At 40.6% G+C, this 23,905-nt stretch overlaps 2 protein-coding genes across 5 annotated transcripts in view; one reads left to right on the top strand and one right to left on the bottom strand.

Moving 5' to 3' along the window:
* Positions 1–817, bottom strand: part of ppme1 (protein phosphatase methylesterase 1) — a 78,139-nt gene extending 77,322 nt beyond the window's left edge. The window contains exon 1 of the mRNA XM_063054452.1: positions 772–817. Within this exon, the coding sequence (XP_062910522.1) occupies positions 772–802 (31 nt within the window). The 5' untranslated portion in view covers positions 803–817. The remainder of the gene's footprint in view (positions 1–771) is intronic.
* Positions 818–3,157: 2,340 nt separating this feature from the next.
* Positions 3,158–23,905, top strand: part of c2cd3 (C2 domain containing 3 centriole elongation regulator) — a 170,524-nt gene continuing 149,776 nt past the window's right edge. For all 4 annotated transcript variants that reach the window (XM_063054448.1, XM_063054447.1, XM_063054445.1 and 1 more), the window contains exons 1-6: positions 3,158–3,305; positions 12,538–12,807; positions 16,698–16,855; positions 18,762–18,979; positions 19,581–19,765; positions 22,741–22,876. In XM_063054448.1, the coding sequence (XP_062910518.1) occupies positions 3,257–3,305; positions 12,538–12,807; positions 16,698–16,855; positions 18,762–18,979; positions 19,581–19,765; positions 22,741–22,876 (1,016 nt within the window). In that variant the 5' untranslated portion in view covers positions 3,158–3,256. The remainder of the gene's footprint in view (positions 3,306–12,537; positions 12,808–16,697; positions 16,856–18,761; positions 18,980–19,580; positions 19,766–22,740; positions 22,877–23,905) is intronic.

The following is a 23,905-nucleotide window of genomic DNA, read 5'->3' as shown; positions in this document are numbered from 1 at the left end:
TAATTTCTGCAGATTTATCATGTGATGAATTTGCTGAAACACTGTAAAGTGTTGGGCATTTATATCAGAGACATACAAATATTAAACTTAAAAGCTTTAACTAATCTTATTCTGAATTCATTGTTTAATTTTGTATGACACAATCTCCTTTTGGCGCAAGTAGGTATCTAGAAAAGCTGAAGCTCTGTTAAGTGCCCTATTGTTTTCAACTAAGTGGCACGGCTTGTAGAGTTGCTGCCTCACAGCTCCAGTGACCCAGGTGCAATTCTGACCACTGGTGTTGTCGATGTGGAGTTTGCATGTCCTCCCTCTGATTGTGTGGGATTTCACGGGCTTAGTGGTATTGGTCCACGGCATAAAAAAGTTCAGGAACCCCTGCCCTAGGTTATCTTAATTTCTCTTACACTCCAATGATATACAGTCTGAGGAGTTCAGTAACCATACCAATTGAGGTTTATTGGACCGTTCATCATTTGCTAAAAATGGAATGTTGTCTAGATATGCAAGCCTGGGCAGTACGATATGGAGAGCAAGCTGTTGCCCATGTAGCAAACTCCCCATCTGATGAATCCAAAGGAATGGCAAAGCCGAATACGGTTTGGTACCAGCAGTATTGCAGGAGTTGCCAGGCAGCATTGGCCTCAACATAGGACTGCCTTAGGAGACTCCAGCTCCAAATTTTTCCCTCAGGATTTACTCCCAAAGCCTTCCCCATGAGTGGGTATAGCCGCAAGGCAGTGGAGACAGTGAAGACTGATGTAAAATATTTACTCAGTTCATCCGCCATTTCTTTGTCCTCCATTACTCTCTCTCCAGCATCATTTTCCAGTGGTCCGACATCCACTCTCATCTGTTTTACTCTTTATATATCTGAAAAAAATTGTATCCTCTTTTATATTATTGGCCATCTTCCCTTCATATTTTATCTTTTCTCTCTTTATGGATAAGGGGTACTGAACCTGTACATCAATACAAATTGGTGATGGTCAAAGGGGACAAGCCAAATTTCTTTAGCCTCCTGAAGGACAGGCACTGGTGAGCTTTTTTGAGTAGGATGTCAACATGGTTGGGCCAGTTCAGGCTTTTAGCAGACATCCCACCTCTCCCGGAAGTTCCGGGAGTCTCCCACATATTAATAGTGGCTCCCTGATGCCCGCAAATTATATACAATATCACGGAAATCAATTTTTTTGAGAGCAACTGAGAGAAAAGCAAGAGAGAGCGCGAGAACGTGCGCGAGAGAGAGCGAGGGAGAAAGCGAGTGCATGACCAAGAAAGCGAGAGAGCGAGAAAGCAAGAGAGAGCGCAAGCAAGCAAGGAGAGCCAGCGAGACAGCGAGAGTGCTTGAGCAACCACGAGAGAGAGAGAAAGAGAGCGAGAGAGAGCGCGCCATTGCAGTGTTCCAAAAAAATATATAAAATGTACGTCACCCCAGACTACACTAAAGTGTACCTCTGCCTAATAGGGGTCAAAATAATGACAGTGTTGTTTGCTGCACTGTTTGCAACAGTGACTTTTCTATTGCCCATGGTGGGTTAAAATGTAAAAGACATGTTGAGGTGAGTTTAACAGGTGTCATTCGTTCATTACCATAGCTAACATTATTTAAACTAGCTGGCCAGCTGCTAAGGAGCTACTCTATTGCAGACATCCCACCTCTCCCGGAAGTCTCCCGCAAATTGATGGTGCTACCTCCCTGAAATGAGTTTTTGCAGGGTGAGATGTCTGTTTTAGTGATGTTCACTCCTAGGAATTTGAATCCCTCAACCCTCTTGACCTCAGCATTATTGATGTAAAGGGGACAATGTGTACTGCCAACTTCCTGAAGTCAATGACCAGTTGTTTGGTTTTGCTTTCATTTTTCATTGAAAGGATGTTGTCATGACACCACATCACCAAGCTCTCAATTGCCTTCAGGTTTCAGGTTTCCAGCATCAGTAATCTTCATTTCAATTTTTATTATTGACCCTTCAATAAAACTGGAAAAGCAAGAAAATGACTGTTTTAAATTACATCAAAAGGAAAGAGTCTAGAAAACAGGGGCCATCAAGGAACTTCAAAGAATCAAAAATCAAAAGAAACTGTAGGTGCTAGATATCTAAAATATAAAGATATCTTGCATTTGTTTTTATATTAAGAAAACATATTTGTAATCTCGATAACTGGGTGCATTGTCACAGATATTTCCTGTATTTTCTACCAGAGGCATTTCCTCTACTTTCCCTCACAGAGACATCCTCGTCTCTCCGTCTTCCCCTTCCTTGGAACTTAAACACACTTAAATATATTAAAATGTTAGAAATCTGAAATAAAAAGAGAAACAACGCACACAAAATGCTGGCGGAACTCAGGCAGCATCAGGCCACCATTGAGAACATCTACCATAAATGCTGCCTGGGCAGGGTGAAAAGCATTATCAGGGATGCATCTCACCCTAACCATGGACTTTTTACTCTCCTCCCATCCGGTAGGCGTTACAGGAGCCTCCATTCCCGCACCAGCAGGCACAGGAAGAGCTTCTTCCCTGAGGCTGTAACACTGCTGAACCTCTCATCACAGCGCTTAGCAGTATTGCATCTGTATTGTACTGTCTCAGTACTTCTATATTTGTGTGCTGTAGCACTTTTTTAAAAATTCGCAGTTATTTTGTAAATAACACTATTCTTTGCATTTCTGGTCAGATGCTAAATGCATTTCATTGGCTTTGTATCTGTACTCGGCACAATGACAATAAAGTTGAATATAATCTAATCTATAGAGGGGAATAAACATAAATACAGCCTAATTCCCCGAGTTTCTCCAGCTTGATGTGCGTGTTGCTTAAGGTTTCCTGCATCTGCATAATCTCTTGCGTTCGTGACTTCAAGTCAGAGACCGTCCGTCAGGGCTGGCGAAACACGCTCCTTACTTCCTCAGCTCCGATAAAAGTTGCCTGACCCTATTTCTCCCGCCGACGGCTCCGCATCTTTACCCCCAGGGGTTGGGAACTGGTTGCCGGCGGCTGGTCCGCCCCGTCCCCCTGCTGCCTTACGGTCCGCCAACGCTCAGCCGATCGGCGGCACATTTGAAGAGCGAGTCAGTTGCTGGGGAGCGCGTGCTGCAAACCAAGTGTTGGTCCTCCAGTGTCCCAGCGTGCTGAGCGGCCGCTGTTCGGCACCCAACCGACGCGACGATTGTGCCCGCTCGGTATGCGGGCGGGTGATGAGGTTTGAGTTGTTTTGATTAGTGACATGCACCGGAAAATCACAGAGGAACAATGAAAACTAAGAAGCCCAAAGCTGCAAAGCTGGGAAAGAAAAGTAAAAGTAAGAGCGGGATTCCCCGGTTACTTTGTATTATGCATTTGCCCATTGATCTTGTAGGCCTTGTCAGTTGATGTTACAGTACAGGAAAATAATCAAGCCAGAAAGTATTGAGTGTTAGGAAATATAGATTAAATAGCAAAACCTTTCACTAATCACTCTGCATTCCTTCTGGGTGGGGTTTGGTGTCTGAATGTTAATTTCATCCATTCCCATTCGCAAGTTTTTATTATCGCCTCCCACTTTGTAGCACATTTTATTTAGAGATTACAGATCTACTTTAAATCCTCCCTCCACCATCGGAGAAACTGAACTCGACATATATTTAGGTAGTATCTCGCACTAAATTAGGATCATGTAAAGTAATTTTAAATGTGGTGTCATGCAGACAACTTGTGCAGAAGTTTTACAATCGAGCCCATATATCGTGATGAAAGTTAATTAGTCTGAAACATGTATTAAGAACGTAAATATTAGGAACGCAAGTAACTTTCAGGCCATTTATGAAGATTATGAATGATTTTCTACCTCAGCTTTATTTCCCCTGGCTATTCTTGAAATTTTAATACCCAGAAACTTCTCAATTTCTGTTTTGGATCAACTCAGTTCTAGACTCCGAAGCAAGGGGATGCATCATCCTTATATCCATGTCAGGTTCTATAAGAATTTTGTTAATTTCAATGAGATCACCTCCCATTCTTCTAACTTCTAGATATGCCTCATCTAATCAATTTCCACTCATACTGCAATCATACAGTCCTAGCAATTAGTCTTGCCAACCTTTATTGCATTTTGTTTTAGCACAGCAAAATCCTTTTTATGATATGCAGTGATCTAAACTGCATCCAGTACCTTCAGCTGATGTTCTATGGAGTCCGTGTATAATTGTTATAAGACATCTTTCTTCCTGCCTGAAATCCTATTGTAATAAAGATCAACATGCCATTTGTCTTCCTAATTCCTTGCTTCCTCTGGTCCCTTTGAACACCAATCTTTTCATGTTTTCACTATTTACAAAAAAAAGTTCCACTTTTCTGTTTTGTGTACTTGTGGATAATCTCAAGGTTTTGCTCATTCCACCTCCATGTCCTTGCCTATTCTGCTCATTCCTATCCCTTTTGAAGTCTTTTTAAATTTCATACTGTTTTTTTGCTAATCATATTCGCAAAGAACAGTTAATTGGAAAATAGTTAAACATATTAATCAGATATGATTTCCCTTTCATAAATAGTTGCTAATTTTTCTCAATCATCTCATACTTTACTGGGTGTTGTACCTTTGCAGGCTTAGTCAGAAATCTCAATGCTACTAGTGTTGAGCTAACAGGCTGTTGGATCCCTGTTTTGTTTCCCCATCCAGTTTCTTAAATACAAGGAACACACATAAAAATTGCTGGTGGATGCAGCAGGCCAGGCAGCATCTATAGGAAGAGGTACAGTCGATGTTTCGGGCCGAGACCCTTCGACAGGACTAACTGAAAGAAGAGATAGTAAGAGATTTGAAAGTGGGAGAGGGGGAGATCCAAAATGATAGGAGAAGACAGGAGGGGGAGGGATGGAGCTAAGAGCTGGACAGGTGATTGGCAAAAGGGATATGAGAGGATCATGGGACAGGAGGCCTAGAGAGAAAGAAAGGGGGAGGGGGAAGCCCAGAGGATGGGCAAGGAGTATAGTGAGAGGGTCAGAGGGAGAAAAAGGAGAGAGAGAAAAAAAATATAAAATAATAGTAAATAAATAACGGATGGGGTATGAAGTAAATATAAGGTCTCAATTGTGGTTGACACAAGATAGGTGGGAATATAAATAGTGAAGAAAACATTTGGACGCTACAAATTGATAGATTTGTGAAATCCAAGATTAGTAAATTAACAAATTTGAAAGATAAATTGGGTTATTTTGGGTTTCTTGCTTTGCGGCTGACTAAGCAGAAAATTCTCAAAGTTGTATAATTTTTGCATTCTTTGATAATGTTCTTGAATCTTGATTAAGTATGTGAGTAAAAGGAGAACGTTGGAAAATGTGAAATAATCCATTTTGTTGGCAATAATAAAAGACAAATATAGAAGTTAAATGGTGAGAGATTGCAGAGCTCTGAGTTATGGAAGAACTTGGATATTCTTTGTGATTCACAAAAGGCTAGAACATAGGTATCAGAATCAGATTCAGGTTTATTATCACCAGCATGATGTGAAATTAGCAGCAGTTCAATGCAATACATAATATAGAAGAGAAAAAATAATAATAAATAAATCAATTACGGTATACATATATTGATTAGATTAAAAATGTGCAAAAACAAAATATATTAAAAGAAGTGAGGTAGTGTCCAAGGGTTCAATGTCCATTTAGGAATCAGATGGCAGAGGGGAAGAAGCTGTTACTGAATCGCTGAGTGTGTGACTTCAGTCTTCTGTACTTCCTACCTGATGCTAACAGGGAGAAAAGGACATGCCCTGGGTGCTGGAGGTCCTTAATAATGGACGCTGCCTTTCTGAGACACTGCTCCCTGAAGACGTCCTGGGTACTTTTGTAGGCTAGTACCCAAGATAGAGCTGACTAGATTCCCAACCCTCTACAGCTTCCTTTGGTCCTGTGCAGTAGCCGCCTCTCCCCCCCCCCCCCCCGATACCAGAGAGTGATGCAGCCTGTCAGAATGCTCTCCACGGTACATCTGTAGAAGTTTTTGAGTGCATTTGTTGACATGCCAAATCTCTTTAAACTCCTAATGAAGTATAGCCACTGTCTTGCCTTCTTTATAACTACATCGACATGTTGGAATCGGGTGAGATCCTCAGAGATCTTGACACCCAGGCACTTGAAACTGCTTCCTCTCTCCACATCTGATCCCTCTGAGGACTGGTATATGTTCCTTCGTCTTACCCTTCATGACGTCCACAATCAGTTCTTTGGTCTTACTGACATTGAGTGCCAGGTTGTTGCTGCAGCACCGCTCCACTAGTTGGCACCGCCTGAGATTCTACCAACAGTGGTTGTATCATCAGCAAATTTATAGATGGTATTTGAGCTATGCCTAGCCACACAGTCATGTGTATATAGAGAGTAGAGTATTGGGCTAAGCACACACCCCTGAGGTGCACCAGTGTTGATCGTCAGCAAGGAGGATGTGTTATCACCAATCCGCACAGATTGTGGTCTTCCATTTAGGAAGTCGAGGATCCAATTACAAAGGGAGGTACAGAGGCCCAGGTTCTTTAACTTCTCTATCAGGATTGTGGGAATGATGGTATTAAATGCTGAGCTATAGTCGATGAACAGCATCCCGACATAGGTGTTGTCCAGGTAGTCTAAAGCCGTGTGGAGAGCCACTGAGATTGTGTCTGCCATTGACCTTTAATGGCAATAGGCAAATTGCAATGGGTCCAGGTCCTTGCTGAAGAAGGAGTTCAGTCTAGTTATGACCAGCCTCTCAAAGTAGTTCATCACTGTTGATGTGAGTGCTACCAGGTGATAGTCATTAAGGCAGCTCACATTATTCTTCTTAGGCACTGGTATAATTGTTACCTTTTTGAAGCAAGTGGGAACTTCCGCCTGTAGCAGTGAGAGGTTGAAAATGTCCTTGAATACTCCCGCTAGTTGGTTGGCACAGGTTTTCAGAGCCTTACCAAGTACTCCATCTGGACCTTCCACTTTGTGAGGATTCACTGTCTTTAAGGGCAGCCTAACATCGGCTTCTGAGACAGAGATCACAGGGTCATCAGGTGCAGCAGGGATCTTCACAGCTGTAGTTGTGTTCTCCCTTTCAAAATGGGCAAGGAAAGCGTTGAGTTCATCTAGTAGTGAAGCATCGTTGCCATTCATGCTATTGGGTTTCGCTTTGTAGGAAGTAATATCTTGCAAACCCTGCCAGAGTTGCCATGCATCCAATGTCGCCTCCAACCTTGTTCAAAATTGTCTCTTCACCCTTGAAATAGCCCTCCGCAAATCATACCTGGTTTTCTGATACAAGCCTGGGTCGCCAGCCTTGAATGCCACAGATCTAGTCTGCAACAGATGATGTACCTCCTGGTTCATCCACAGCTTTTGGTTTGGGAATGTACAGTAAGTTTTCGTAGGCACACACTCATCCACACAGTTTTTAATGAAGTTGGTAACAACTGCAGCACACTCATCCAAGTTGGAAGATGAATCCCTGAATACAGTCCAGTCCACTGATTCAAAGCAGTCCTGTAGGTGCTCCTGTGCTTCCCTTGTCCATACCTTCTTGGTCCTCACTACCGGTGCTGTAGTCTTCAGTCTCTGCTTATACTCAGGGAGTAGAAGTACAGCCAGGTGATTAGACTTCCCGAAGTGAGGGCATGGAATAGTACGGTAGGCATTCTTGATGGTGATGTAGCAATGGTCCAGTGTGTTGTTTCCTCTGGTATTGTAAGTGATCTGTTGATGGTACACCCTATCCTTGTTATATGCGGGGGATACATTCCTCGAAGTCGATGCCTAATGTGAATAATTATTTAAATGGAGAAAATAGGGTTGGGTTCTGGAGGCTTCCTAAATATGTTTTATCTGTAATTTATTCACATTTTCATACCAATATGACACAAAAGCAGTACCACAAGGCAGCATTCGTATTATATTTCATGAATTTAAGGTAATATACAACATAATAAATCATAGAAAGTTAACATACTAGGGTGTACAGTACAGTACTCACCAACAGTGGCAGGTGTGTTCGCTCCGGGAGATGAGTGGTTGTTGTGGTGTTGGGCAGCTTTACATGGATGAGGTGGATGGTTGTGTGTCGTCAGGATCATCAAGGACAGCAAAGGGTGAAGGAAGATTCACAGAACTCTCAGTACTGCCAGCAGCAGGAGATGACACCGGTTTGAAGAAAGTGGTGAGGGTTGTTTGCTTGGCAGCATTTTGTTTTTCAGCATAAATTTGCTTGTAGGGAAAAAGGATTGACTGCAGGGAACGACTGAAATGCTGACTCCGTTCTAAACTTGGGTTCATGTCCATTGACATTTGTGGCAAGTGTTCTGCAACCTTAAAAAATTTTGCCAGTTACTTCACCGTAAAATCCTTCACCTGCAACTCGACACTTTCTTCTTCATCGTTATCACCTTCAGTCTGAGTAAACGCTGAAGGTCATCCACACTTAATCCTTCATCATGAGAATCCAGGAGTTCTACCACGTCAGCAGTCTCGAGATCTGAGAATCCTTCCCCACCAATTTTACGGCTCAGGGCCACACAGTCCTGGACAGCTGCAGTGAAGGTGGGAAACCACACCCAAATTGATTTCCACGCTCCATTGAGACCTGATTTCTTTCCAGAATTCATCAATGTTGTTGATGGCATGTCTGATGTTGAAGGACTTCCACCATTCCCTCACCGTTGGTAAACTCCCAAGATTTTCAAAATCGTCTGTTGCTTGTAGCATCTGAGAGATAGTTCGTTGTAAAAAGTACGTCTTGAATGTGGATGTTACACCTTGGTCAAGTGGTTGAATCAGCGATGTTATGTTAGGCGGCAGGAAACGCACTGTTATGTTAGGATGAATGCTGTCCAAATGCTGTCAAGCAACAGAAGAGCTTTAAAGGCAAGATTCTGTTCCTGGCAGTAGCGTTCAGCCTCAACAGCAAAATGATTAGCAAACCAATCTTCAAAGATTTGACCAGTGACCCATGCTTTCTTGTTAGCTGCCTAGTGGACAGGAAGCATATTCTTACTCAAACCCTTAAGAGCACAGGGGTTCAGTGAATGGTAAACTAAGAGAAGCTTCATCTTACAGTCTCTTTCGGCATTGGAACACATAAGCAAAGTCAATCCATCCTTTGCTGCCTTGAAACCTGATGCAGTTTTTTCATTCTTACTTATGTAAGTGTGTTTCGGCATAGGCTTCCAAAAAAGCCCGGTCTCATCTGCATTAAACACCTGCTTTGGTGTGATGCCTAACTCAACTATCAAAGCCCGCAACTGCACAGGGTAGCATTCAGCAGCTTCATGGCCAGCACTGGCTTGCTCACCACGCACAGCTCAGTTGTGAAGCCTGTGATAATAAACAAACTTAGAAAATCAACCCCTACTTGCATTAAAGCTAACAATATCACTTGACACTTCCTCACTAGCCTCTGAACAAAGGCGACCATAAATTTCCAAAGCTTTCACACGAAGATTATTGGAACTAAGTGTTTTTCTGTTTGTTTCATGCTCAATGTATAAACTCAACATTTGCTCCATTTTTGTCATAATCGGGTTACGCAGTTTGGTAACAATCTTTGAAGACACTTGTGATGAATCAATCACTGCACTTTTTACTTTCTCAGCATTTTCCTTTATGTTTCTGATCGTGGACTTACCCAGGCCGAAGTAGTGTCCCAGAGCTGTGTTACCTTCACCCGACGCCGCTCTGTTTATAATTTCCAACTTTTTTTCAAGTGTTAAAACAGTTCTCTGCCACTTGGCTGATGGCCCAGGACTTGAGATCGGACGCTGAGGAGGCATAGTTAAATATTTCAAGCACAAAATTAGTGCATGGTAGGTAAAAAGAACAACAGTTTAAGAGCGCAAGATCGCACATCCGCACGTTGCCAAAACCAATGCGAGACTGGTGGGAGTGAGAATGTGAGGCGTGCACACGCGACTTGTATTAGCAGGAAAGCAGTGCTCCTCGCATCACTGAGAGTTTTGGACGCATATAACGGGAAGTTGGTAGAAATAGGTTCCTCGCATAACTGTGAATCCGCACTGTCTGAAGGCGCATATGACGAGAATAGGGTGTAATTGCTTAGTGATTTTTTTTGTCAGACTGGCCTAGTTAAAATCTCCCAAAATGATGGTGATGCGTTTAGGGTGCTCTGTTTCATGCATATTGATCCCATTGCTCAGATCATCTAAAGCCTGATTGACATTGGCCTGAGGTGTAATGTATACTGCTACCAAAATGACCCGGGAGAACTCCCGTGGTGAGTAAAAAGGACAGCACTGCTAAATATTCCAGAGGTATATCCTCTGCCTTCAACACCGTTGTTCTAGAGTCACTGCAGAGTAAGCTAACACACCTAGCTGTACCCTACAGATCTGTCAGTAGATTATGAGCTTCCTGACGGGAAAGAAGCAGTAAATAAAGCTGGGCTAGTACTTGGCTAATCCAGTGTCTTTTAGCACAGGCTCTCTCCAGTGCTGTGTTCTTTCACTTCTCCTGTTCTCACTTTATACAAATGACTATACCCACAGACAAATCCATTAATTCCTGAAGTTCACAGATGATGCAAAAGTAGTTGGTCTCATCTCTAATAATGATGTGACCTGCTGTCAAAGAGAGGCAGACTGTCTTACAGCATGATGTGCTGGTAAAACTTGGAGCTTAATGCTATCAAAACATTGGAAATGAGGATTAACTTCTGCTGACACCCCACTACCTGTCACCCCCCCCCCTTTAGAAAGTAAATGTCTGTGGTCGAGTCATTCAAATTCTAGGGGACTACCATTACCAGTATATTGAAGTGGGACAAGCATGTTATGCTTATCACTAGCAGAGATTGCTGTTCAGGAAACTCAACATCTCAGGATGTATCTTGATGGATTTTTACTCAGCTGTCATTGACAGTATTGAGATTTGCCTCCTTACAAGCAGCCACAAAACAAAGAAGCCCAATAAATCCCATTTTTAAAAAAGATTGCCAAACAGCAATGTGCAGGAAAAAAGCAAATTGTGCAAAAATAGAAGTAAACAAATAGCATTCAGAACTGAAGTTCACGAATGTGAGTCCACAGCCTTGACCAGTCATCACTGCAGCCAATCCAGAAGCCCATTAGCTGCAGGCCACAGCCTCAATTCTGCGCAGAGAAGAGTACACCTCGTGGAGCAGCAAGCTCTGTTTCCGACACCTTGAACTTTTCGATCTGGCCTGACACTTAAATTGTTCAAACTTCAGATTGTTCCTTGCTCTTGGCCCAGGCCCCACCGCTCAGTTTGGCCTGCATCTAACCTTTCTACTTCGGTCCAGCACTTAAATCAATCAAGCCTCGGGTCTCCCCTCGCTCTTGGGCCCATGCCCTGTCGCTTCAATTATGCCTTATTTCACCTCCACTTGCCTTGCCTCAGTTCTGCTGCATTGAATTGCCTCCAAGTCCGCTCCATTATGTCCAAACATTGACTCATTCCCAACTATCGGGCCCGTTCATGCCAAGCCGCAACCATCCTGTACCCTCAAGACTTCATTTCACACCATAAGAATCACACAAACCACACAGAAATCACAAAAGCACATCACACAAACCAATCTTCCATCCATGGACTCACTTTACACTGCACGCTGTCAGAGCAGTGCTGCCAGGATAATCAAGGACACGACCCACCCAGCCAACACACTTTTCGTCCCTCTTCCCTCCAGGAGAAGGCTCAGGAGCTTGAAGACTCGTATGGCCAGATTTGGGAACAGCTTCTTTCCAACTGTGTTAAGACTGCTGAACGGATCCTGACCCGGATTAGGGCCGTACCCTCCAAATATCCGGACCTGCCTCTCCATTTTTTTGCACTACCTTACTTTCCATTTTCTAGTTTCTATTTATGATTTATAATTAAAATTTTTAATATCTACTGCCGATTTGTACTCCAGGGAGCGCGAAGCACAGAATCAAATATCGCTGTGATGATTGTATGCTCTGGTATCAATGGTTTGGCGACAATAAAATAAAGTAAAAATGCCAGGTTGTAGAGGCTGTTCAAAAGCTCAACTCCGAAAGGGAAGTTAGATGCTATTGATTGCAGTGATTGTATTCGAGAAAAAGGGTGATTAATTCAGTAATTTATAGTTTTGTTTGCTACCAACAAGTAGTCATTGTGTTTCACCAGATTATTCATGTTTGTTTATTCATCAGATTTTCTTTTCATTCCAAATACCATTAGTTTTCCTCTTGCCTTCTAAATGAGGATCAGCATTGCAATAAAACTTTTTCAGTTGCATTTAAGTGTAAATATTTTGATATGCCAGCAATATTTTAATATTGTGACATTCATAATAATCACTTCTCATTCCTTTTCAGCAACCATTATTATTTAACTTCATGGGCACTTGGACATATCTTTAAGCTTGGAATAACAAAAATTGCTCTGCTGCAATATTTTTCTGAGCAATAATATATTTAATTTGTAGTTATTTAATGTTTGAGTTGATTAATACTCTTAATATTTTATATGCATTTGATAGCATCGTAATTTATCTCAGAAAAATAGAGCCTTCAATGTCATCATAACCTTACTCTTATTTACAGGAATAAGTGATGTCATACCATCTACAAGTTTGCCACCACTTGTTGAAGGTCAGATTCAATGTTTCCTAAGGATAACAATCAGCAAAATTGTGTGGTTCATTCCCAAGCCTCTAGTTGCCCCTCTTGTTAGACTGCGTTGGTGGGGTGAAACTTCCAATGGCACTTTGTTTCACCCAAGGGATTCTTCACATGCTGAACCTAAATCTGTGAAAACCACTGCTCGATATGCTGTTCATTGTGGACCAAAGCAGTTTACTTCTTACCTTGAAGGTCAGTTGCAAACCTTAATCTCTAAATTCCATTATGTTTGTCCTATTCAAATAAATTTTGTGTTAAGTTTAATAACACTATGCTGAAATAATATATAACTTCATCAGATCTAGTTATGAATGGTGATGTGCAATTAAACAGCTTGTGGGAAGAAGACGCTTCAAAAGATCCTTATTCTTAGTATGGTAGAGCCCAACATGTGAATGTACTTCCACTAGTGTTTAACCCAAGTATTGTCCTTAGTGACATACATCAAAGTTGCTGGTGAACGCAGCAGGCGTTCTTAGTGATCTTAGTCCTTAGTGATCTGTTTTTGATTCCTCTCAATTTTGCACCATCACAGAAGCCAATATGTTTGATTCAGTCCTCATGAATCATGAAATGGCTTAGAGCACTGGATATAATAAAAGCTATGGGACCAGATAGCATGACAGTTGTACTACTGAAAGTTTGCATTCTATGCTTTTAGACAAGCTGTTCCAGTACAGTACCCCCATACTGCTATCTTCTGGGTGGCACACAAGTTGCTTCACTACTCCACTGGTTCATATTCGAACCTGATCTCTGGTGCTGAATGTGTGGACTTGTATATTCTCTGTAAATGTGATTTTCACTTTTTCCTCCCATCTATCAAAGACTTGCGAGTTGGCAGATTAATTGACCACTGTAAAATTCCTTGTCCTCCAACACGAGTTGATAGACGTGAGAGAACTAGTATGTTGCAATCAATTAAGTGGGGAAATGGGAAGATGAAATTCTTCTGCGAGCTGATGGGGCAAATTGTCTCTTTCTAAGTTATACCGCAATGTTAAGAGAGTGAATACCTGATCATGAAAATTCCTGGCCCTTTATTGAGGTTGGGTCTAAATCCTGGATTTCCCTACCTAACAGCACTAAGGGAGTACTTGCACCAAAAGAAAAGCAGTTATTCAATAAGGTAGCTCACAAGCTACCTTCTCAAGAACAATTGGACAGGGTAATGCTGCCAGCAATGCCCAAATCCCAAAAATATTTAAAAAAATATACTTTGCTATGTCATGTCCACCAAAAGGGAGAACAAATCTAATCTAGGTAATTACTTTCCAATCAGTCTAATCTGTCAAAGTGATGGAAGATGTCATGAACAGTGGTAGTATCTGTTCACTGAAGCCTGGTTTGAGCTTCGCCAAGAGCATTCAACTCCAAATGTCATCTAACTCTTGATCCAAACATGGATTGAAAAGCTAAATTGTCAGGTGAGATGAAAGCCCTTAACATTGGCAGCATTTGACTGAGTTTGAATAGGGAAACTTGGTAAAAGTAGAGTCAGTGGACAACAAAGGGAAAACAGTCTGGTGGTTGGAATAGTACTGTGCGCAAAGGATAACTGTGGAGGTTGTTGGAGTCAATTATTCCAATTCAAGGACACTGTAGAAGTTCCTCGGGCTAGAATCTTAGAATTATCTTCAGCTACTTCACTAATAAACTTCCTTTCATGAAAAGGACAGGAATGGAGATAGAGCAGATAATTTCACAGCCTTCATTACAAACATAACTCCTGGATTAATTGTTATGTATTTATTTATTTGGAGATCCAGCCCAATGAATTGCACCACCCAGCAACCCACCTATTTGACACTAGCCTAATCACAGGACAATTTACAATGACCAACTAACCTAACCAGTCTGTCTTTGGACTGTGGGAGGAAACTGGTGCACCTGGAGGAAACCCATGTGATTCATGGGGAGAACGTGCAAGCTCCTTACAGATGGTGCTGGAATTGAACTCTGAACTCCAGAACACTCCAAGATCATGCTAACCGCTAAGCTACTGTGGCACCTAATTTAATTAAACAGTTCATGCTTGCGTGTTGGAAGACCCAGTCTTTATTAGGCCATGGATAGTCAGATAGATAGGTAGATATACTTTATTAATCCTGAGGGAAATTTGGTTTCGTTACAGCCGCACCAACCAAGAATAGAGCATAAATATAGCAATACAAAAACCACCAACAATCAAACAACAAAATGCAAGCTATGCCAGATGGAAAATAAGTCCAGGACTAGTCTATTGGCTCAGGGTGTCTGACCCTCCACGGGAGGAGCTGCACGTTCAATGGCCACAGGCAGGAACGACCTCCCGTGCCGCCAAGTGTTGTATCATAGTGGAATGTGGCCGAAGTCCCACGGTAAAAAGTTCAATATCCAGTCTGCAAACACGTTCGTCGATCATAATATGCCTCGGATTGCACCATCTGTTTTTAACCAAATCAGTAAGCACCCAACTCCTTTATGTTTACCACTCTCAGTGCACTTCCGGTCAGCCGGAACGGTATTGCCCACCGAACTCCTCTTCTCCATAAGTCTCTGTTGTCTCGACCCGGTCCTCTTTCCTCGACTTTGTGATCCCCCTCTGCATCTTCTGTGTGTTTTCCTCCGGATTTTAGCAGGGGTGTCCGCCGCGCTGCTCGCTAAACCGGCCGGCATTAGCTGGTCCCTGGAATACACAATGCAACCTTGCTTCTGTCCCGCGTGTCGGGATGTAACCATTTCCAGCGCTAAAAAATACCCAAATAAAACTCTCTCTACCAGCATGTTAGAGAGGGTGCAGCTTCGACGTGTTACCGTGAGAAAAAAAAACAAAAATAACGTAAATTAAAAGTAAGAAGAAGAAAGTAAGAATAGATTGAAACGGCTGTACCAGGCTGCATGCACGACTGGCGCATGCGCACTAAAAAATGTTAATGTGGCAAATAGAATTTTTGCCATAATCTGCAAGGCAATTACCATTTCTGACAAGAGACAGGCCATCTATCCATTACCATGAGAGGCCTCCACTATCATTTTCCTAAGGGTGATCTGTGAGTAGCCATATTAATACCACACTTATCAGAGCAGGTCATCTTGCAGCATCTAACCTGCAAACATTCTTAAATGACCTTCCACCATTTACAAAGCTGAAGGTAGAAGAAAGATGAAATATTTTGTGTTTACCTGGATACGTGCAGCTGCAACAATGTTATTAAAGAATCTTAACACAACACAGTTCACTTGATTGGTACCACATCCATCATCCTGTACGTTCATTCCCTCCACCACCAGTAGCCATAGTATGTACCATCAATAAGGTACTCACCTAGGCTACTCTGACAGCACCAACCAAACCCATAATTTAGATAGCACTTGCTAAATTTAGGACATCTGCCATCAGGAAGGACCCTGATTTGGAAATGTATCTTCATTCCTTCGGCAGAAGAACTACAGTAATTCAAGAAGGTGGCTCACACTTCCTTCTCAAAGGCATTTAGGATGTGCAACAAACTTCAGTCTTGCCAACCCTGCTCAGATCCTGAAGATGAATAAATAAAATAAAAAGACCATACTAGCATAATTGTAAACTAAACTGAACTTCATTTAAAAAAAATAGTTTGAAATAGATGGGCAACCATATACTTAGGTCATTTCCTGATTGGATAAGTGAACAGTTTAGTAAGGAATATAAATGGATTCAGAATAAATTCAATATATTCTGAGATGAGAATGATGAGAGGAATGGACAGAGTTTGTCAGATGAAATTAATGTATAACAAAGTACCATTTAATGCAAACCAATAGCTATTATAAGTTTTTCTTTTTCATTTTATATGAGGGGAGGGGATTGATGTCTTCCTTTCAACTACTTTAATGGTTTTCTGTATTCTATGGCTACCCGGAGAAGACAAACTTCAGAGTTTTATTTTGCATACATACTTTGATAATAAACTGAACCTTTGAACTACCTGAGAAAGTTAATGTACTTATCAAATTTATTGCAATTAAAAAATTCATTTCTGGAATATGGTTATTGTTGGCAATAACTCAAGCTAGTTTTAGACTTACATGCTGCTGTGTTCAACTTTTTAACATGATAGATATGGGTGTGCTGATATTGGATGTGATGACAAAGGCTGACCATCTTCCCATTGGTCGAGTTCAAATAAATGGAATATCACAGCTGTCACCCACCTATGACATTAGTGGATGTTTCACAGTTTTTTCACCCACCTCGGAGAAACTTGGAGAACTACAGGTTAGAAATGTTATCCTCCTTGGTATTTTTGATTAGAAAATATATAAAATTTTACTTCCCAAAATTGTTTGGAACTTAGTTGGCATAGGCCAAAGCAAATAATATTTTGTAATAATTTTGTTTCATTGAAGAAATAACCAGCAAGCTGCAGAAATCACTAATTGTTATTGTGGTGCATTAGAGCTTCCCATATTATTCCACTGAGTGAATGACCAGTTGTTGATAGAGTAAGTCGAAAATTTGAGCAATGCATCTAAACATTGACAGTTTCATATCCTTGTGAAAACATGACCATATTTCCTGTGAGATGTCGTTTTGTCTATTTGAGCTCTGCTGTAGGTATTTTGTGGCATTTTGGCTTGGGTTGTTTTTGTCCCAGATGGATGGTGAGAAGAGGAGAAAGAAGACTGAGGAGATATTGAAGTTTTAATCATGTTATATATAGGGTGCCCTTTCTGCTGCTACCACTAACAATGAACATAAATTAATATATATTTACATACTATTTGCATATTTTCTACTCTTAAATCGATAAAGTATAAATTAGATCAAAGAATTGTACATCAAGCAAAGGGCAACTCATTGTTCATTGAGAAGATTGTGGATTTTAATCCTCAAACTAAAAGGGGGAGCTGCTGAGAATATCAATGAATAAAAATGCAATTTGATTGATTTAATCACTGAATCATGGCTGTTGATTTTATCCTTTGATGGAATAAACTTATTTTTTGTCTGATTCAATGTAAGTAATGTATGTTAGAGTATATGTGTTAATCATAGATATCTTTGCTGTTTTGTGAACAGTCAATTAATTTGTAGGAGAAAAATGAACTGCTATAGTATTACATGCATCATTATTATCTCATCTATGGTTAAGTCCTTCAGTATTGTATTTAAATATGAATTAATAAACAAACACTCTTTTGTTGCCATCATAACATTGAGCGTGCTTGGGTTTGCTTGGCTGTGGGTATTTCCATTCCAGGTGATTGGTGAAAGTAGGAGAAAGGAAGTTGAGATTTTGACATTTTTATCAGGATATTTAAGATTATGAGAGGCTTAAACAGAAGGGCCAACTTTCAGAGAAATGAATAATGAGTGTAGATTTCAGGTTAATTGATGGTAGAGCAGAGTTGGAACTTGTTTCCTGAAAGTGTAGGTGTAAAAATGCAAAAGCAAAATAATGATTCTGGAAGAGAGATCTAGATGAGCAGTAGGATGGGCTGAATGGGTTAATTCTGCTCCTATGTCTTTTGGTCTTAGGATGTCATAACCAAGAAGGTTGCAAGTAGAATTCTGGGATGTCCAAACATGATACAATGAGGAACCTGTGCTGTAAATATCTGTTTCTTCATAATGCAGTTAGAACTCTGTGTGGTTTTCAGATTTGATCACCAGTATGATAAAGGGAAATTAGACTGGTGAAAGAGAAATTAGGCAGGAGGGAGTGTCTCTGGTTCATTTGGTTGCATCCATCCTCGAGTCAAAAGGTCATGGGTTCAGAATTTATGGATGTGACATGAGCACAAATATTATATTGCTCGGGAAGTACTCCACTGGTAAGGGGATTTTGGGCTGAGGTGTCAACACAAATCTCCTTCATCTCTATCAAGTGGAGATGAATCCATGCACTATCATGAAAGCATTGAAGCTCTCCATGGTCACTTGAATTGGTCATTTTAGAACAAAGTACTTACTCCTTTTCATACTTTGGTTTGTGGTTTCCTTTTTCAAAAAAAATATTTCACGAGCTACATAATGTGAGAATGTGAAAGGCTAAAGTGTTCATGTCTGTTTTAGCACATACTTGCCCATGTTGTTTCATCCCTTAATATATGTAACTAACTGTTATATGTTACTGATGCTGATCATTTAAGTTTATTTATGTTATTGGCATGGTTTCAAGGTATCACTTGCTCTGGAATCTCTACCTGATACTTTTGCTAGTGGCAGTTCTTTTCCAACCACTGTCACGAGTGTGGATGGTGGAGTGTCCAACCAAAGTCCTGCAGCAGCGCATGCTTCAAGAACTGGATCTTTAGAAAATCTCGCTCCTCGTAAATTGTCATTAAGCAGCTTAAGTGGAAAGGAGTCTCTGTCAAGTAGTGCTTCAAATACTCCCAGGTAATAGCAGCAAAACAAATCTTCAGTTTTGTTTTAAATGAAAGTTTAAATAGTGACATTATACTTCAAGATTATATGCATTACAAATAAAGTGGACCAACGCGCCTTTTCCTATATTCACAGTAGCTTGTATTTCTATAGTAATTTTAGCACTGAGAAAGGATTCTTACTGCTCTTCAATTCTTTAAAATAGAAGTAGATAGGACTGGAATGTGATTATAGAATAGTAAGTAGGAGAAGCATGTTAAACAAAGGGATTCAACAACAGAAAGCCATGTTGACTGAAGAACCCTACAGCTCCCTACAGTCATCTAGGCTTCATTGTGAAAGAAGTGAGCTAAATTGAGGAGGTGTGGATGTATTTGAGGAAGGCAGGAAAAATTGGTAGAAACTTTACAAAGGACAGTGGAAGTCAATGGAAACTTGAGTGTTAGTAATTACAGAAGAACATCATGAAAAGAATCTGTGGAAAATAATGTAATCATTACTATCTTTGTAGATAATTAAGAATCCCTGCATTTAGGACACAATTTATAAGCAAACCAAAGAGGAAAATTGATTTTTGACTTTTTTGTGATGTTTCTCTTGTCCATCCCTTCAGAGGAAAAGATCATTTGTACTTCCAGGAAAATGCAAAAAGTCCCACAAAGACAAATATTTCCGAAAGTAATCAACTGCTGAATTCTGCTTCTTTGGCACCCACAAAGACTTCTGACACTGAAAACAAAAGTACAGAGAAACGTGTACTGTCAGCAGAAAGCCATAATACTAAAAATCTAATTTCAGGTAGGTTACGAATTTGAATTCTTATTTAGTCACAACCCAGAACATATTGTGTACTTTATTTGCCGCAGTGTCTGCACTCTTTTACATTTCTTTCTGACCTGTTCCTGTGTTTGGAAATATGAGAGTTCTAGGCTACTGACTTATTTTTCATTTTAGGCATTCCACAACCCAACTAAATGATACTCTTTCATGTTTCCAACAATTGATTCTTCTGAAATCAAGCAATAATTCTTAAAGATTTTGTTTGTAACTTGATCTGAAATTGGTTTTTTAGAACAAATTTGTTGTTACGCTTATATTTTGCATGAATTTAATCCAACAAATGATATATCTGGAAAATTAAATAGGGGTAATCACTCGGTAGGGCATGTTAGAATGCTGATGAACAGAGAGACCTAAAGGTCCAAGTCTGATCCCCTGTCAGTGACAATATTGGACACTAGGCCAGTGAATGCGGCATGTGGCATACTTGCCTTCACAGGCCAGCGATATTATGTTGCGATTTACAAAAAAAAAGATTACACTGCTCTTCCTTCTTTTCATATTTTGGTTTGTGGTTTCCCTTAAAAAATTATTTCATTGGCTGCATAATGTGAAAATGTGAAAGACTAAAGTGTACATGCCTGTTAAAGAAATTACTCAAATACACCACTGGGACATTTTGGGCTTTGAAGTAAAGAGAGCTTGATTCACGACTAGACAGCCCAGTGACCGTTGGGGCACCCTTCGAGAGAAAGGTAGTGCAGTCTTGACCATAATGTCCACCTTCTCTTTCCATGCGGCATATTTAGGCTGTCCATATTTTTTTACCCTAATGCTTGATAGAAGATACGAAGCAGTAGCACCAAAGCCTCCAGGATGCTGATTTTTCTTGATGATGTGGTTGGCACTCTCCTAAAGGGACATGATAGCCCTGCTCTTTTGCTGTGGTTGGTGCTGCTGCGAGGCTGGCCGTGTGCATGCGTCATGGTCTCGCGTCACGGTTTCCATTAAAGCTGGAATCGGCTCAGGTTGTGGAAAGCGGGGCCTGTTGATTGATGAGTGAGCAATTTTATATGAATATATAACCTTGAACTTTGTGTGCATTCTGTAAGTTAGCACATTTTAAGTCGATTTAGTCAAAAAAAATGCTGCTGTAATGCACTGTTTGGGCTAATTGGAGGTCACAAACAGACAAACAGAGCATGAAAATTTTAGTAGTATATAGATAGCATGGGGAGTGGAACTGCTGACAGTGGGTTTCAAACTCCAAATAATACAGAGAGCATGGCTCCTTTTATACATGTATCAAACGATTGCAAAAGCAAACTCTGTCGATTCCCTTGTGAATTACAGAAGATAAGCTAGCTTCACATGCAGTTCTCTTGTGATAAGTTATACCCTTAGCAACAGCCAAACTTAAAAAAATGTCAGTCCTGTGTTTGTCCCATTTGCCCATTTTGTATCATGTGTGTTTGATTGTGCTGAAGAAAGTGCAGAGGGAATTCTATTGGATGTTACCTGGATGGAGAACTTCAGATATAGGGAGAAATGGGATAGGCTAGGCTTATTTTCCAGAGCAAATAGGACTGAAGGTTGACCTGATAGATGAATACAGGTTTCCCCCCGCCATCCGAAGGTAGAGCGTTCCTATGAAACGGTTCGTAAGCCGGAATGTCGTAAAGTGAAGAAGCAATTATCATTTATTTATATGGGAAAAATTTGTGAGCATTCGCAGACCCAAAAAATAACCTACCAAATCATGCCAAATAACACATAAAACCTAAAATAACAGTAACATATAGTAAAAGCAAGAATGATATGATAAATACACAGCCTATATAAAGTAGAAATACTTTTCTACAATCATTGCTGCACTGTCCACCGTAGCGAAAATCTCACGCAAGCGCTCTTGGCAGGAACACTCTCTCCAGTAACCTTTAAGCTATGAAGCTGCCAAATCATACCAAATAACACATAAAAATGCACAACCTATATAAAGTAGAAATAATATATGTACAGTGTAGTATGACTTACCGGAATCGGGAAGACAGCACTGAGCACACTGGTGATGGTGTGTTAGGCTGAGTCGTTGGAGGTTGGGATGGTGCAGTGGTCTCCAACCTCTGGGCCGCGGACCGATACCGATCCGCGAAGAATGCAGCGGTGCAGCAGTAGCCGGGACGCACCCAGCACATCTTTTAAGAAAAAAGCCGAAATAAACAAGTTAATTAATTAGGTGCCGCCCGGCACGTAGATGTCGGCCCAGATCAGAGGCGATGCAATAATAATATAACCCAAGTCCTTGAGTGTCATGTCCTGTAGATTGATGGTACATAGGCTGTTCTCAGCACGCACAAGCCAGCCGCAGTCCAATCATCACGTGCATGTACAGCTGGAGCTTGAAGTTTGTGCAATCTTCTAAACTTATTTGGATGTAGTCTTAAATGCATAGTTTATAATATGTAAATTTGTTCTAAAGAGTATTACAAATTTGGTTGTGGTGAAACTTAATGGATAAACCTTTTGAAAGGTTATAGTCTAGGATTATTCTCACCGATGATTTGGAATTCAATAACTGAACCATTTTAACTTAACAAATAGAAATTTGTTGAAGGAAAATTTGACTGGCAGCCAACTGGTTCCAGAAGTCAAAATACTACCACCGGTGTTCAAATCAAACCAGGTCACTCCGGGAAACATTTCTTGCACATGCTTCTTTCAGAATGCCCCCTAATATACTTGCTACCTTCTTAATATTTTGAGTACTGTGTCTAGCTATCATTAAAGTGTTAAAAACGATGATGGTGAAACTATTGAGGAAAGCTGCTGTGTTTTCAGTCTAGGTTCTTTTACTTGTATAACATTGTCAAAACTAGTCTTTTCACTCAGTACCTTTAAATTAAAGCCTCATTGTAAACTCGTATTATTATAGTAGTGAGAATTCTTGTAATTATTCATTCATTCAATCAATCAATATATTTCTTTTTTGGCAGTTCTTCTAGACCGAGGTAGCAAACTACGAAATGCGATGGTAATTTCTGCAATGAAGACTGCTCCGAACGGTGGATCTGGATTAGTGGACATTTCTTCCTCAACTCATTGTCAGTCTATTGATGTACCAAAATGGAAGTAAGCTTAATCAAACTGTCAGTGGTCACCAAGACATTTTGTGCCATAATGAATGTAATTGAATTTTAAACTAATGTGATGTGCATTGAAAAAACAACTTCCTTATGAATTAAGTGTTTTCCTCTCATATCTGTGATAAAACTATCCACTATTGAAAGGAATCTTTTGAGGCAAAGCCCCAGTGGTTATTGTATTATTCTCTTTTAAAGCAGAATTAGATTGATATGAAGCATAACCTGGATTTTTCCTTATTGTTTCCTGCCACTCTTTTCTCTGCATGTGCTATCTCAGCCCAGCCTCAGTCTTTCCAAGGATGGGAAAAAAAACCTGTGATAATTCACCCAGATGTTACAGTTCATGTTTGATGAGGGTTATATTCTTGTTAGGATATGCTGTCAACATGTTTTGTAATATTTGCATTTTAACAGGAGTCCTGAATGAGGTGAATGAATGAATGGAAATGTTGACTTGGATGATTTTGTTTTCCTTCTTAGCTTTCAATCAGAATCAAGTTTAATATCACAGGCATATGTCATAAAATTTTGTTTTAAGGCAGCAGTACATCGCGATAAATAAGAATAAAAAATATATATACAATTAAATTAAGTGGTGCAAAAAGAGAGAAACAAAGTGAGGTAGTGTTCATGGATTCGCTGTACATTCAGAAATCTAATGGTGGAGGGGAAGAAGCTTTTCCAGAATCACTCTGTGTCTTCGGACTCCTGTGCCTCCTCCTTGATGGTAGTAATGGAAGTTGGCATGTCCAGGGTGATGGGGGTCCTTAATGATGGATGCCACCTTCTTGAGGCATCACCTTTGGAAGGTGTTCTCGATGCTGTGGAGGCTCATGCCTGTGATGAAGCCGGCTGAGTTTATAACTTGCTGCAGCTTCTTCTGATCCCACGCAGTGACCCCTCCATAGCAGATGGTGAAGCAACCAGTTTTCCACCGTACATCTGTATAAGCTTGCAAGTGTCTTTGGTTACATGCCAAGTCTCCTTAAACTCTGAATGAAATATATCCACTGTC

The sequence above is a fragment of the Mobula hypostoma genome, chromosome 7 (genome assembly GCF_963921235.1).
Source record: "Mobula hypostoma chromosome 7, sMobHyp1.1, whole genome shotgun sequence".
NCBI lineage: Eukaryota > Metazoa > Chordata > Chondrichthyes > Myliobatiformes > Myliobatidae > Mobula > Mobula hypostoma.
This window is presented reverse-complemented; position numbering and strand designations above follow the sequence as displayed.